The 12,500-nt window shown below is 46.1% G+C and overlaps 1 protein-coding gene across 1 annotated transcript in view; it reads right to left on the bottom strand.

The window, feature by feature from the left end:
* plcb1 (phospholipase C beta 1) overlaps nt 1-12,500 on the bottom strand; it is a gene marked incomplete at both ends in the record, with an annotated part of 33,753 nt that overhangs the window by 20,550 nt on the left and 703 nt on the right. Inside the window, 10 exons of the mRNA XM_080539861.1 lie at nt 209-366; nt 2,461-2,607; nt 2,691-2,854; nt 3,675-3,775; nt 6,252-6,327; nt 7,390-7,443; nt 8,432-8,511; nt 8,606-8,749; nt 9,357-9,425; nt 9,745-9,822. Coding sequence (XP_080395987.1) covers nt 209-366; nt 2,461-2,607; nt 2,691-2,854; nt 3,675-3,775; nt 6,252-6,327; nt 7,390-7,443; nt 8,432-8,511; nt 8,606-8,749; nt 9,357-9,425; nt 9,745-9,822 — 1,071 coding nt within the window. The remainder of the gene's footprint in view (nt 1-208; nt 367-2,460; nt 2,608-2,690; nt 2,855-3,674; nt 3,776-6,251; nt 6,328-7,389; nt 7,444-8,431; nt 8,512-8,605; nt 8,750-9,356; nt 9,426-9,744; nt 9,823-12,500) is intronic.

The following is a 12,500-nucleotide window of genomic DNA, read 5'->3' as shown; positions in this document are numbered from 1 at the left end:
CTTGAAGCTGATCTCTGTTGTCATGGTGAAGCTGTGTGTATATATATAAGGGTTAGGGTTAGGTGTGTGTGTATATATAAGGGTTAGGGTTAGGTGTGTGTGTATATATATAAGGGTCAGGGTTAGGGTCAGGGTTAGGGTCAGGGTTAGGGTCAGGGTCAGGGTCAAGGTCAGGGTCAGGGTTAGGGTTAGGGTTAGGGTTAGGGACCTTGAAGCTGATCTCTGTTGTCATGGTGAAGCCGTGTGTGATGACCGGCTCCTCCTCGGCTGTTCGTCCCTTCCAGCAGTCCAGCTCCACGCAGCGACACCCCGACAGCAGCACCTGACGGTACATCTCCACGCTAGACCACCCCGCCAGCTGGCCCGCTACACACACACACACACACACACACACACACACACACACACACACACACACACACACACACACTGTTCAGCTCTCCCTCTAGTTAGCTGAATGGGTGAATCTTCTGCTTACTCCGGCAGTGCGGGTGATATGACGAGACTTGAAACAATTGATTGATTGATTGATTGATTGAAAACCTTTATTGTCCCCAATGGGGAAATTTTGTTGTCAAACAGCTCAGTTAGGGCAGAAAACATTCAGTACAGAAAACAGAAAAACATTCACTAAAATACATAAAACAGTGCAGGCTCAATAAGTAAAAAGTTCCAAAAGTTCCATCTCCAGGTCTCCCCCACCCTGCAGGGCCTGGTTGTAGAGTCGGAGTGCAGCTGGAATAAAGGACTGTCCAAATCTTTTTGTACTTTGACGGGGGAGAACAAATCTGTGGCTGAACTTGCTCCTCATCCCTGCCAGCTCGCAGTACATCGGGTGGGAGGGATTGGCCAGCATGGCCGCCAGTTTTTTCCCCATCCTCTGTTCTGCCACCACCTCTAGGCTGTCCAGCCCAGTCCCCACCACAGAGCTGGCCTTCTTCACCAGTTTGTTTAGCTTCGCAGCATCCCTGGCACAGATGTTTCCACCCCAGCAGGCCACGGCGAAGAACAGAACGCTGGCAACCACCGACTGATAAAACATTTGCAGCAGCTTGTTGCAGACACCGAAAGACCTCAGCCTTCTCAGGAAAAACAGTCTGCTCTGCCCTTTCCTGAGAAGAGCCTCGGTGTTGTCAGTCCAGTCCAGTTTGTTATTAATTTGTACTCCCAGGTACCTGTAGGAGTCCACCCTCTCGACTTCCACCCCCTTGATGGTGATGGGGGCTGGGGTCCTTCTCTTCCTCCTAAAATCCACCACCAACTCCTTTGTTTTGCTGGTGTTAAGCAAAAGGTAGTTGGTGTCGCACCACTGCACGAAGCTCTCCACCAGGGCCCTGTACTCCTCATCCCTGTCGTCTGTGATGTAACCGACGATAGAGGAGTCATCCTAAAACTTCTGCAGGTGGCACTGGTCGGAGCTAAACTGGAAGTCGGAGGTATAGAGGGTGAAGAGAAAGGGTGACAGAACATTCGGAAATTCGGTTTGCTTTTCCTTCTTCCTTAATTAAACAGATTGTAAAACTGACAAAACACATCGATCTATTAGTACATATAACAACCAAACAGTGAACGAACTAACAGAAAATATTTAACAAACACAATCATTCAGAGCTCAACTCACCAACTCCCATCTCTCTCTACAACTAACCTTCCGTTTCCCCTGTCACGCAGATTACACTCATTAAGCCCGCCCCCATTTCTATCTAAGCCAATCACTCTCCGCATGCATACTTTTAACCAATCACAAATCAAACAAATAAAATAACCTCCAAATGAACTACCCTCCCATGGACTAGCCAAACACACACACAGTGTTGAACAGCACCTGACGGTACATCTCTAGACCGGACCACCCCGCCAGCTGGCCCGCTGCACACACACACATACACATACACACACACACACACACACACATACACATACACACACAAACACACACACACACACATACATACACACACACACACATACACACACACGTATCCCCTTCGCATCTAACCCTAACCCGCCAATAAAGTGTCTGTGTGTGTGTGTGTGTTTATGTGTGTGTGTGTGTGTATGTGTGTGTGTGTGTGTGTATGTGTGTGTGTGTGTGTGTGTCTGTGTGTGTGTGTGTGTTTGTGTGTGTATGTGTATGTGTGTGTGTGTGTGTGTGTGTGTGTATGTGTGTGTGTGTGTGTGTGTGTCTGTGTGTGTGTGGTAGATTTAGGTACCTGTGAGGTAGGTGTTGTGGGAGGAGTTAGGGGAGGAGTTAGGGGAGGAGTTAGGGGAGGAGTTAGGGGAGGAGTTAGGGGAGGAGTTAGGGGAGGAGTTAGGGGAGGAGTTAGGGTTAGTACCTGTGAGATATGTATTGTGGGAGGAATTAGGTACCTGTGAGGTAGGGTTAGGGGGAGGAGTTACCTGTGAGGTAGGGTTAGGGGGAGGAGTTACCTGTGAGGTAGGTATTGTGGGAGGAGTTACCTGTGAGGTAGGTATTGTGGGAGGAGTTTATGAAGTAATGGGACAGGGGGAAGGTCATGTCTTCACTCTGGTCCAGCTTCTCAGGAGGAACCACGCCGTTGTCGTCGCTGGCCAGGTACCTGCTGAAGGCCTCCAGAGAGACCTGGCCTACACACACACACACACACACAGTTTGTGAGTGTCTGTGTCTCTGTGTGAGTGTGTGTGTGTGTGTGTGTGTGTGTGTGCACCTCGTTCCAGCAGGCTGTGGTCAGGTTCGTATTTCTCCATCAGCAGCAGGGTCTGGCCGGGGCGGAGCGGGGGATACAGGATCTCGTTGAGCCGCGGGTCTCTCTGCTTGTTGTTGATGAACTCTGTCATTACCTCCAGAGACATGCAGCTGCCCACAGCGCCCCTAGAGGCAGGCGTGGGAAACACATACAGACAATGTAGACCTTAAGATATGTATTATAAACATAAACACACCAAATAACTTTAGAGGTTAGAGGTTAGGGGTTAGAGTAGAGGTTAGAGGTCAGGGTTAGAGGTTGGAGATTAGAGGATAGGGGTTAGAGGTTAGAGGTTAGGGGTAAGAGGTTAGAGGTTAGGGGTTAGAGGTCAGGGTTAGAGGTTAGAGGTTAGAGGTCAGGGTTAGAGGTTGGAGATTAGAGGATAGGGGTTAGAGGTTAGAGGTTAGGGGTAAGAGGTTAGAGGTTAGGGGTTAGAGGTTAGAGGTTAGGGGTTAGAGGTTAGAGGTTAGAGGTTAGAGGTTAGGGGTTAGGGGTTAGAGGTTAGAGGTTAGAGGATAGGGGTTAGAGGTTAGAGGTTAGAGGTTAGAGGTTAGGGGTTAGAGGTTAGGGGTTAGAGGTTAGAGGTTAGAGGATAGGGGTTAGAGGTTAGAGGTTAGGGGTTAGAGGTTAGAGGTTAGGGGTTAGAGGTTAGGGGTTAGAGGTTAGGGGTTAGAGGTTAGGGGTTAGAGGATAGAGGATAGGGGTTAGAGGTTAGAGGTTAGGGGTTAGAGGTTAGGGGTTAGAGGTTAGAGGTTAGAGGATAGGGGTTAGAGGTTAGAGGTTAGGGGTTAGAGGTTAGGGGTTAGAGGTTAGAGGTTAGGGGTTAGAGGTTAGAGGTTAGGGGTTAGAGGTTAGAGGTTAGGGGTTAGAGGTTAGAGGTTAGAGGATAGGGGTTAGAGGTTAGAGGTTAGGGGTTAGAGGTTAGGGGTTAGAGGTCAGACTCACTGCTCAGTAAAGACGGTGGTGAGTTCAGGCCGAGGACAGATGTTGGACAGAAACATTTTATAAACATCAGCAGTGAAATCCTCCAGAGGGATCGAGTCACCCTGTAAACAAAAAACCAGCAACTCTGTAAACAAACAACCCTGTAAACAAACAACCCTGTAAACAAACAACCCTGTAAACAAAAAACCAGCAACCCTGTAAACAAACAACTTTGTAAACAAACAACTCTGTAAACAAACAACTCTGTTAACAAACAACTCTGTAAACAAACAACCCTGTAAACAAACAACCCTGTAAACAAACAACTCTGTAAACAACCCTGTAAACAAACAACCCTGTAAACAAACAACTCTGTTAACAAACAACTCTGTTAACAAACAACTCTGTAAACAAACAACTCTGTTAACAAACAACTCTGTAAACAAACAACCCTGTAAACAACCCTGTAAACAAGCGTTAGGGTTGGGGTAAATTAGATTAAATTAGGGTTAGTTAAGTTAGGTTTAGTTAGGGTTAGTTAAGTTAAGTTAGGGTTAGGATTAGTTAGGACTAGGGTTAGTTAGGGTTAGTTAGGGCTAGGGTTAGTTAAGTTAAATTAAGTTAGTTAAGTTAAGTTAGGGTTAGTTAAGTTAAGTTAGGGTTAGTTAGGGTTAGTTAGGGTTAGTAAGGGTATGTTAGGGTTAGTTAAGTTAAGTTTGGGTAAGTTAGGGTTAGTTAGGGTTAGTTAAGTTAGGGTTAGTTAGGGTTAGTTAGGGTTAGTTAGGGTTAGTTAGGTAAGGGTTAGTTAAGTTAGGGTTAGTTAGGGTTAGTTAGGGTTAGTTAGGGTTAGTTAAGTTAGGGTTAGTTAAGTAAAGGTTAGTTAAGTTAAGTTAGGGTTAGTTAAGTTAAGTTAGCGTTATTTAAGTTAAGTTAGGGTTAGTTAGGGTTAGTTATGGTTAGTTAGGGTTAGTTAGGGTTTGTTAAGTTAGGTTTAGTTAAGTTAAGGTTAGTTAAGTTAAGTTAGGGTTAGTTAAGTTAAGTTAGGGTTAGTTAAGTTAAGTTAGGGTTAGTTAGGGTTAGGGTTAGTTATGGTTAGTTAGGGTAAGTTAAGTTAGGGCTAGGGTTAGTTAGGGTTAGTTAGGGCTAGGGTTAGTTAGGGTTAGTTAGGGCTAGGGTTAGTTAGGGTTAGTTAAGTTAGGATTAGTTAGGGTTAGTTAAGTTAGGGTTAGTTAGGGTAAGTTAGGGTTAGTTAGGGTTAGTTAGGGTTAGTTATGGTTAGTTAAGTAAGGGTAAGTTAAGTTAAGGTTATTTAAGTTAAGTAAGGGTTAGTTAAGTTAAGTTAGGGTTATTTAAGTTAAGATAGGGTGAGTTAGGGTTATGGTTAGTTATGGTTAGTTATAGTTAGTTACGTTCAGTTAGGGTTAGTTAGCTTAAGTTAGGGTTAGTTAGGGTTAGTTAAGTTAGGGTTAGTTAAGTTAGAGTTATTTAGGGTTAGTTAGGGTTAGTTAAGTTAAGTTAAGTTAGGGTTAGTTAGGGTTAGTTAAGTTAAGTTAGGGTTAGTTAGGATTAGTTAGGGTTAGGGTTAGTTAGGGTAAGTTAGGGTTGGTTAGGGTTATTTAGGGTTAGTTAGGGTTCGTTAAGTTAGGGTTAGTTAGGGTTAGTTAAGTTAAGTTAGGGTTAGTTAGGTTAAGTTAGGGTTAGTTAAGTTAGGGTTAGTTCAAGGACCCCAATTGAAATAAGCCAGTGGCTTTCTTGGGTTTTTATCCTGTTAGTTGACCTTGTATGTAATATGTACTTTCATGTACCTACTTCTGCAAATCTTCTAATAAAGTTTTCAATCAATCAATCAAGTTAGGTTAGGTTAGGGTTAGGGTTAGTTAAGTTAAATTAAGTTAGTTAAGTTAAGTTAGGGTTAGTTAAGTTAAGTTAGGGTTAGTTAGGGTTAGTTAGGGTTAGTAAGGGTATGTTAGGGTTAGTTAAGGTAAGTTAGGGTAAGTTAAGTGAGGGTTAGTTAAGTTAAGTTAAGTTAGGGTAAGTTAGGGTAAGTTAGGGTTAGTTAAGGTTAGTTAGGGTTAGTTAGGGTTAGTTATGGTTAGTTAAGTAAGGGTAAGTTAAGTTAAGGTTATTTAAGTTAAGTAAGGGTTAGTTAAGTTAAGTTAGGGTTATTTAAGTTAAGATAGGGTGAGTTAGGGTTAGGGTTAGTTATGGTTAGTTATAGTTAGTTACGTTCAGTTAGGGTTAGTTAGGGTATGTTAGAGTATGTTAGGGTTAGTTAAGTTAAGTTAGGGTTAGTTAACCCTCTAACATAGGGTTAGTTAAGTTAAATGAGGGTAAGTTAGGGTAAGTTAAGTTAAGTTAGGGTAAGTTAAGTTAAGGTAGGGTAGGTTAGTTAAAGTAGGGTAAGTGAGGGTTAGTTAAGTTAAGTTAAGTTAGGGTTAGTTAGGGTTAGTTAGGGTAAGTTAGGGTTAGTTAAGTTAAGTTATGTTAGGGTTAGTTAGGGTAAGTTAGGGTTAGTTAAGTTAAGTTATGTTAGGGTTAGTTAAGTTAAGTTATGTTAGGGTTAGTTAGGGTTAGTTAAGTTAAGTTAGGGTTAGTTACCCGTCCAGAAGGCAGCTGGCAGCTCTCCAGCGCCGTCTCGACTCTCTTCCTGTCTGCTGAGAACATCCGCAGGATACTGAGGAAGAGAAACAACCAATCACACATGATGACATCAACAACCAATCACATCACACCTTCTCAAGCCGGGCGGAGCCTACAGAGTTACTGGGAGGAGCCTACAGAGTTACTGGGAGGAGCCTACAGAGTTACTGGGAGGGAGGAGCCTACAGAGTTACTGGGAGGGAGGAGCCTACAGAGTTACAGAGAGGGAGGAGCCTACAGAGTTACAGAGAGGGAGGAGCCTACAGAGTTACAGAGAGGGAGGAGCCTACAGAGTTACAGAGAGGGAGGAGCCTACAGAGTTACAGAGAGGGAGGAGCCTACAGAGTTACAGAGAGGGAGGAGCCTACAGAGTTACAGAGAGGGAGGAGCCTACAGAGTTACAGAGAGGGAGGAGCCTACAGAGTTACAGAGAGGGAGGAGCCTACAGAGTTACTGGGAGGGAGGAGCCTACAGAGTTACAGAGAGGGAGGAGCCTACAGAGTTACAGAGAGGGAGGAGCCTACAGAGTTACAGAGAGGGAGGAGCCTACAGAGTTACAGAGAGGGAGGAGCCTACAGAGTTACAGAGAGGGAGGAGCCTACAGAGTTACAGAGAGGGAGGAGCCTACAGAGTTACAGAGAGGGAGGAGCCTACAGAGTTACAGAGAGGGAGGAGCCTACAGAGTTACAGAGAGGGAGGAGCCTACAGAGTTACAGAGAGGGAGGAGCCTACAGAGTTACAGAGAGGGAGGAGCCTACAGAGTTACTGAGAGGGAGGAGCCTACAGAGTTACAGAGAGGGAGGAGCCTACAGAGTTACAGAGAGGGAGGAGCCTACAGAGTTACAGAGAGGGAGGAGCCTACAGAGAGGGAGGAGCCTACAGAGTTACAGAGAGGGAGGAGCCTACAGAGTTACAGAGAGGGAGGAGCCTACAGAGTTACAGAGAGGGAGGAGCCTACAGAGTTACAGAGAGGGAGGAGCCTACAGAGTTACAGAGAGGGAGGAGCCTACAGAGTTACAGAGAGGGAGGAGCCTACAGAGTTACTGGGAGGAGCCTACAGAGTTACAGAGAGGGAGGAGCCTACAGAGTTACTCACTTCTTAACAGGAATCCGGCCGTCTTGGGTGGGCTGCAGGACCAACCTGGTGTACCTGTGGGGGGGTAGGGTGGGGGGGAATATGTGTTAGGCTGGGGGGGAATAGGTGTTAGGGAGGGGGGGGAATAGGTGTTAGGCTGGGGGGAATAGGTGTTAGGGAGGGGGGGGAATAGGTGTTAGGGAGGGGGGAATATGTGTTAGGCTGGGGGGAATATGTGTTAGGCTGGGGGGAATATGTGTTAGGGTGGGGGGGGAATAGGTGTTAGGCTGGGGGGGAATAGGTGTTAGGCTGGGGGGAATAGGTGTTAGGCTGGGGGGGAATAGGTGTTAGGCTGGGGGGAATAGGTGTTAGGCTGGGGGGAATATGTGTTAGGCTGGGGGGAATAGGTGTTAGGCTGGGGGGAATAGGTGTTAGGCTGGGGGGAATAGGTGTTAGGCTGGGGGGAATATGTGTTAGGGTGGGGGGGGTAGGTGTTAGGGTAGAGTAGTGGGGGTTGATGTTGATATTATAACTAGTTAGTGATGTTATAACTAGTTGTATTAGTGATGTTATAACTAGTTGTATTAGTGATACTAGTTAGTGATGTTATAACTAGTTGTATTAGTGATGTTATAACTAGTTGTATTAGTGATACTAGTTAGTGATGTTATTACTAGTTGTTTAAGTGATACTAGTCAGTGATGTTATAACTAGTTGTATTAGTGATACTAGTCAGTGATGTTATAACTAGTTGTTTTAGTGATACTAGTTAGTGATGTTATAACTAGTTGTATTAGTGATGTTATAACTAGTTGTATTAGTGATACTAGTTAGTGATGTTATAACTAGGTGTTTAAGTGATACTAGTTAGTGATGTTATAACTAGTTGTTTAAGTGATACTAGTTAGTGATGTTATAACTAGTTGTTTTAGTGATACTAGTCAGTGATGTTATAACTAGTTGTTTTAGTGATACTAGTCAGTGATGTTATAACTAGTTGTTTTAGTGATACTAGTTAGTGATGTTATAACTAGTTGTTTTAGTGATACTAGTTAGTACTTACGCCTTCTCCAGACTCGCCTCACGGTTCATGTTGAGAGACAGCAGGTTGGAGGCCAGAGAGAACAGCTCCTCTGACCACTCCTGCAACCACAGCACAGAGTGTGTGTGTGTGTGTGTGTGTGTGTGTGTGTGTGTGTGTGCGTGCGCACGTGCGTGTGTGTGTGTGTGTGTTTACCTTGGCCTCGTGTTCCTGCAGAGCCATGAAGTTGAGGTATGTGGTGTTGACCATGTCCGTTCCCGTGACGACCATTAGCATGCGGTTCTCTATGCGACCCACCAGGTTCCCTCCCACGTCCAGCAGCTCACGCAGCTTTGCCTCCTGGGGGAGTTAGGGGTCAGGGTCAGGGGTCAGGGTTAGGGGTCAGGGTCAGGGGTCAGGGTTAGGGGTCAGGGTTAGAGGTCAGGGTCAGGGGTCAGGGTCAGGGGTCAGGGTTAGGGGTCAGGGTTAGGGGTCAGGGTTAGAGGTCAGGGTCAGGGGTCAGGGTCAGGGGTCAGGGTTAGGGGTCAGGGTCAGGGTCAGGGTCAGGGGTCAAGGTAAGGGGTCAGGGTTAGAGGTCAGGGTCAGGGGTCAGGGTCAGGGGTCAGGGTTAGGGGTCAGGGTTAGGGGTCAGGGGTCAGGGTTAGGGGTCAGGGTTAGGGGTCAGGGTCAGGGGTCAGGGTTAGGGTCAGGGTTAGAGGTCAGGGTCAGGGGTCAGGGTCAGGGGTCAGGGTTAGGGGTCAGGGTTAGGGGTCAGGGTCAGGGGTCAGGGTTAGGGGTCAGGGTTAGAGGTCAGGGTCAGGGGTCAGGGTCAGGGGTCAGGGTTAGGGTCAGGGTTAGAGGTCAGGGTCAGGGGTCAGGGTTAGGGTCAGGGTCAGGGGTCAGGGTCAGGGGTCAAGGTCAGGGGTCAGGGTTAGAGGTCAGGGTTAGAGGTCAGGGTCAGACCTACCTTGGGGGTTTTACTGCTCCTCCCAGTTCTAACATCTTTTATAAAGGTGATGTCCAACAACTCTGTTTCCTGTTAGAGAGGGAGAAGGCTAGGGTTACATGTCTGTTCTAGAGAAGGGTGTGTGTGTGTGTGTGTGTGTTTCCTGTTAGAGAGGGAGAAGGCTAGGGTTACATGTCTGTTTCCTGTTAGAGAGGGAGAAGGCTAGGGTTACATGTCTGTTCTAGAGAAGGGTGTGTGTGTGTGTGTGTGTGTTTCCTGTTAGAGAGGGAGAAGGCTAGGGTTACATGTCTGTTTCCTGTTAGAGAGGGAGAAGGCTAGGGTTACATGTCTGTTCTAGAGAAGGGTATGTGTGTGTGTGTGTGTGTGTGTGTGTGTGTGTGTGTATTACCTTGTTCTGGTCGGTCCAGTAGAGGAAGTAACCATGGTGATCCACATAGAGGGTGACGGGGGTGACAGTGGAGAGATCCTACACACACAGAGTCAGTTAACCCAAATTAACCCTAACTAGCCCTAACTAACCCTAACTAGCCCCAACTAGTCCTAACTAACCCTAACTAGCCCTAACTAACCCTAACTAGCCCCAACTAGCCCTAACTAACCCTAACTAGCCCCAACTAGTCCTAACTAACCCTAAATAGTCCTAACTAGTCCCAACTAGCCCTAACTAACCCTAACTAGTCCTAACTAACCCAAACTAACCCTAACTAACCCTAACTAGCCCCAACTAGCCCTAACTAACCCTAAATAGTCCTAACTAGTCCCAACTAGCCCTGACTAACCCAAACTAACCCTAACTAGCCCCAACTAGCCCTAACTAACCCTAACTAGCCCCAACTAGTCCTAACTAACCCTAAATAGTCCTAACTAGTCCCAACTAGCCCTAACTAACCCTAACTAGTCCTAACTAACCCAAACTAACCCTAACTAGCCCCAACTAGCCCCAACTAGCCCTAACTAACCCTTACTAACCCTAACTAGCACTAACTAGTCCTAACTAACCCTAACTAGTCCTAAATAGTCCTAACTAGTCCTAAATAACCATAACTAGTCCTAACTAACCCTAAATAACCCTAACTAGCCCTAACTAACCCTAACTAAACCTAACTAGTCCTAACTAACCCTTACTAACCCTAACTAGCACTAACTAGTCCTAACTAACCCTAACTAGTCCTAAATAGTCCTAACTAGTCCTAAATAACCATAACTAGTCCTAACTAACCCTAAATAACCCTAACTAGCCCTAACTAACCCTAACTAAACCTAACTAGTCCTAACTAACCCCAACTAACCCTAACTAGTCCTAACTAGTCCTAACCAACCCTTACTAGTCCTAATTAACCCTAAGTAGCCCTAACTAGCCCTAACTAGCACTAACTAGTCCTAACTAACCCTAAGTAGCCCTAACTAGCCCTAACTAACCCTAACTAACTCTAACTAGTCCTAACTAAGCCTAACTAGCCCAATGAACCCTAACTAGCCCAACTAACCCTAACTCAGGGACAGATAAATGTATCTTTTAGATTGAACTTCTTAGTGTCAAAAACACACACACACACACAACCCGCCAAGGTGAAGTGAAGTGAAGTGAAACTTTATTTATAAAGCGTCTTTCGTACATGAATGCAACTCAAAGCACTTTACAATAGAAAGGTGCAGTACTACTCAACTCAACCCTACTCTCATCAACCAGCTAAACCATCCCAGGTTACTGTTCAGCACCATCAACCGCCTCTGCCCCCCCGACATCTCCCAACCTGCAGGTGCCTCGTCCTTCTGCCTGGTGAAGCCCCTGGGTGTCATTCTGGATTCCACTCTCTCATTCCAGTCACATGTCAAATCTGTCACTAAATCCGCCTTCTTCCACCTCAACAACATCTCCAGACTCCGTCACAGAGACCCTCATCCATGCCTTCTTCTCCTCACAGAGACCCTCATCCGTGCCTTCATCTCCTCCCGCCTGGACTATTGTAATGGAGTCCTGTCCGGGTTACCAGACTCTGCAATGAACAGGACTTCAGTACTGCAGAACTCCGCTGCCAGGCTTCTCACCCACACCAGATAGATAGATAGATAGATACATAGATAGATAGATAGATAGATAGATAGATAGATAGATAGATAGATAGATAGATAGATAGATAGATAGATAGATAGATAGATAGATAGATAGATAGATAGATAGATAGATAGATAGATAGATAGATAGATAGATAGATAGATAGATAGATAGATAGATAGATAGATAGATAGATAGATAGATAGATAGATACATAGATAGATAGATAGATAGATAGATAGATAGATAGATAGATAGATAGATAGATAGATAGACAGTAGATAGATAGATAGATAGATAGATAGATAGACAGATAGACAGATAGATAGATAGATAGATAGACTGGCACCAAGCACTGGCAGCACCTCACCCCCATCCTCGCCCGTCTGCACTGGCTCCCGGTCAAACACCGCATCACCTTCAAACTCCTCCTGCTCACCTACAAATCCCTCCACGGCCCCCCAGTACCTCTCCCATCTCCTCCACCACTACACCCCATCCAGAACTCTGATCTCCTCCTCCACCACTACACCCCATCCAGAACTCTGATCTCCTCCTCCACCACTACACCCCATCCAGAACTCTGATCTCCTCCACCACCACTACACCCCATCCAGAACTCTGATCTCCTCCTCCACCACTACACCCCATCCAGAACTCTGATCTCCTCCACCACCACTACACCCCATCCAGAACTCCCATCTCCTCCACCACTACACCCCATCCAGAACTCTGATCTCCTGCACCACTACACCCCATCCAGAACTCTGATCTCCTCCTCCACTACACCCCATCCAGAACTCTGATCTCCTCCTCCACCACTACACCCCATCCAGAACTCTGATCTCCTCCTCCACCACTACACCCCATCCAGAACTCTGATCTCCTCCACCACCACTACACCCCATCCAGAACTCCGATCTCCTCCTCCACCACTACACCCCATCCAGAACTCTGATCTCCTGCACCACCTCCTACACCCCATCCAGAACTCTGATCTCCTCCTCCACCACTACACCCCATCCAGAACTCTGATCTCCTCCACCACTACACCCCATCCAGAACTCTGATCTCCTCCTCCACCACTA

The sequence above is a fragment of the Nansenia antarctica genome, assembly GCF_963989245.1.
Source record: "Nansenia antarctica genome assembly, chromosome: 9".
Taxonomy (NCBI): domain Eukaryota; kingdom Metazoa; phylum Chordata; class Actinopteri; order Argentiniformes; family Microstomatidae; genus Nansenia; species Nansenia antarctica.
This window is presented reverse-complemented; position numbering and strand designations above follow the sequence as displayed.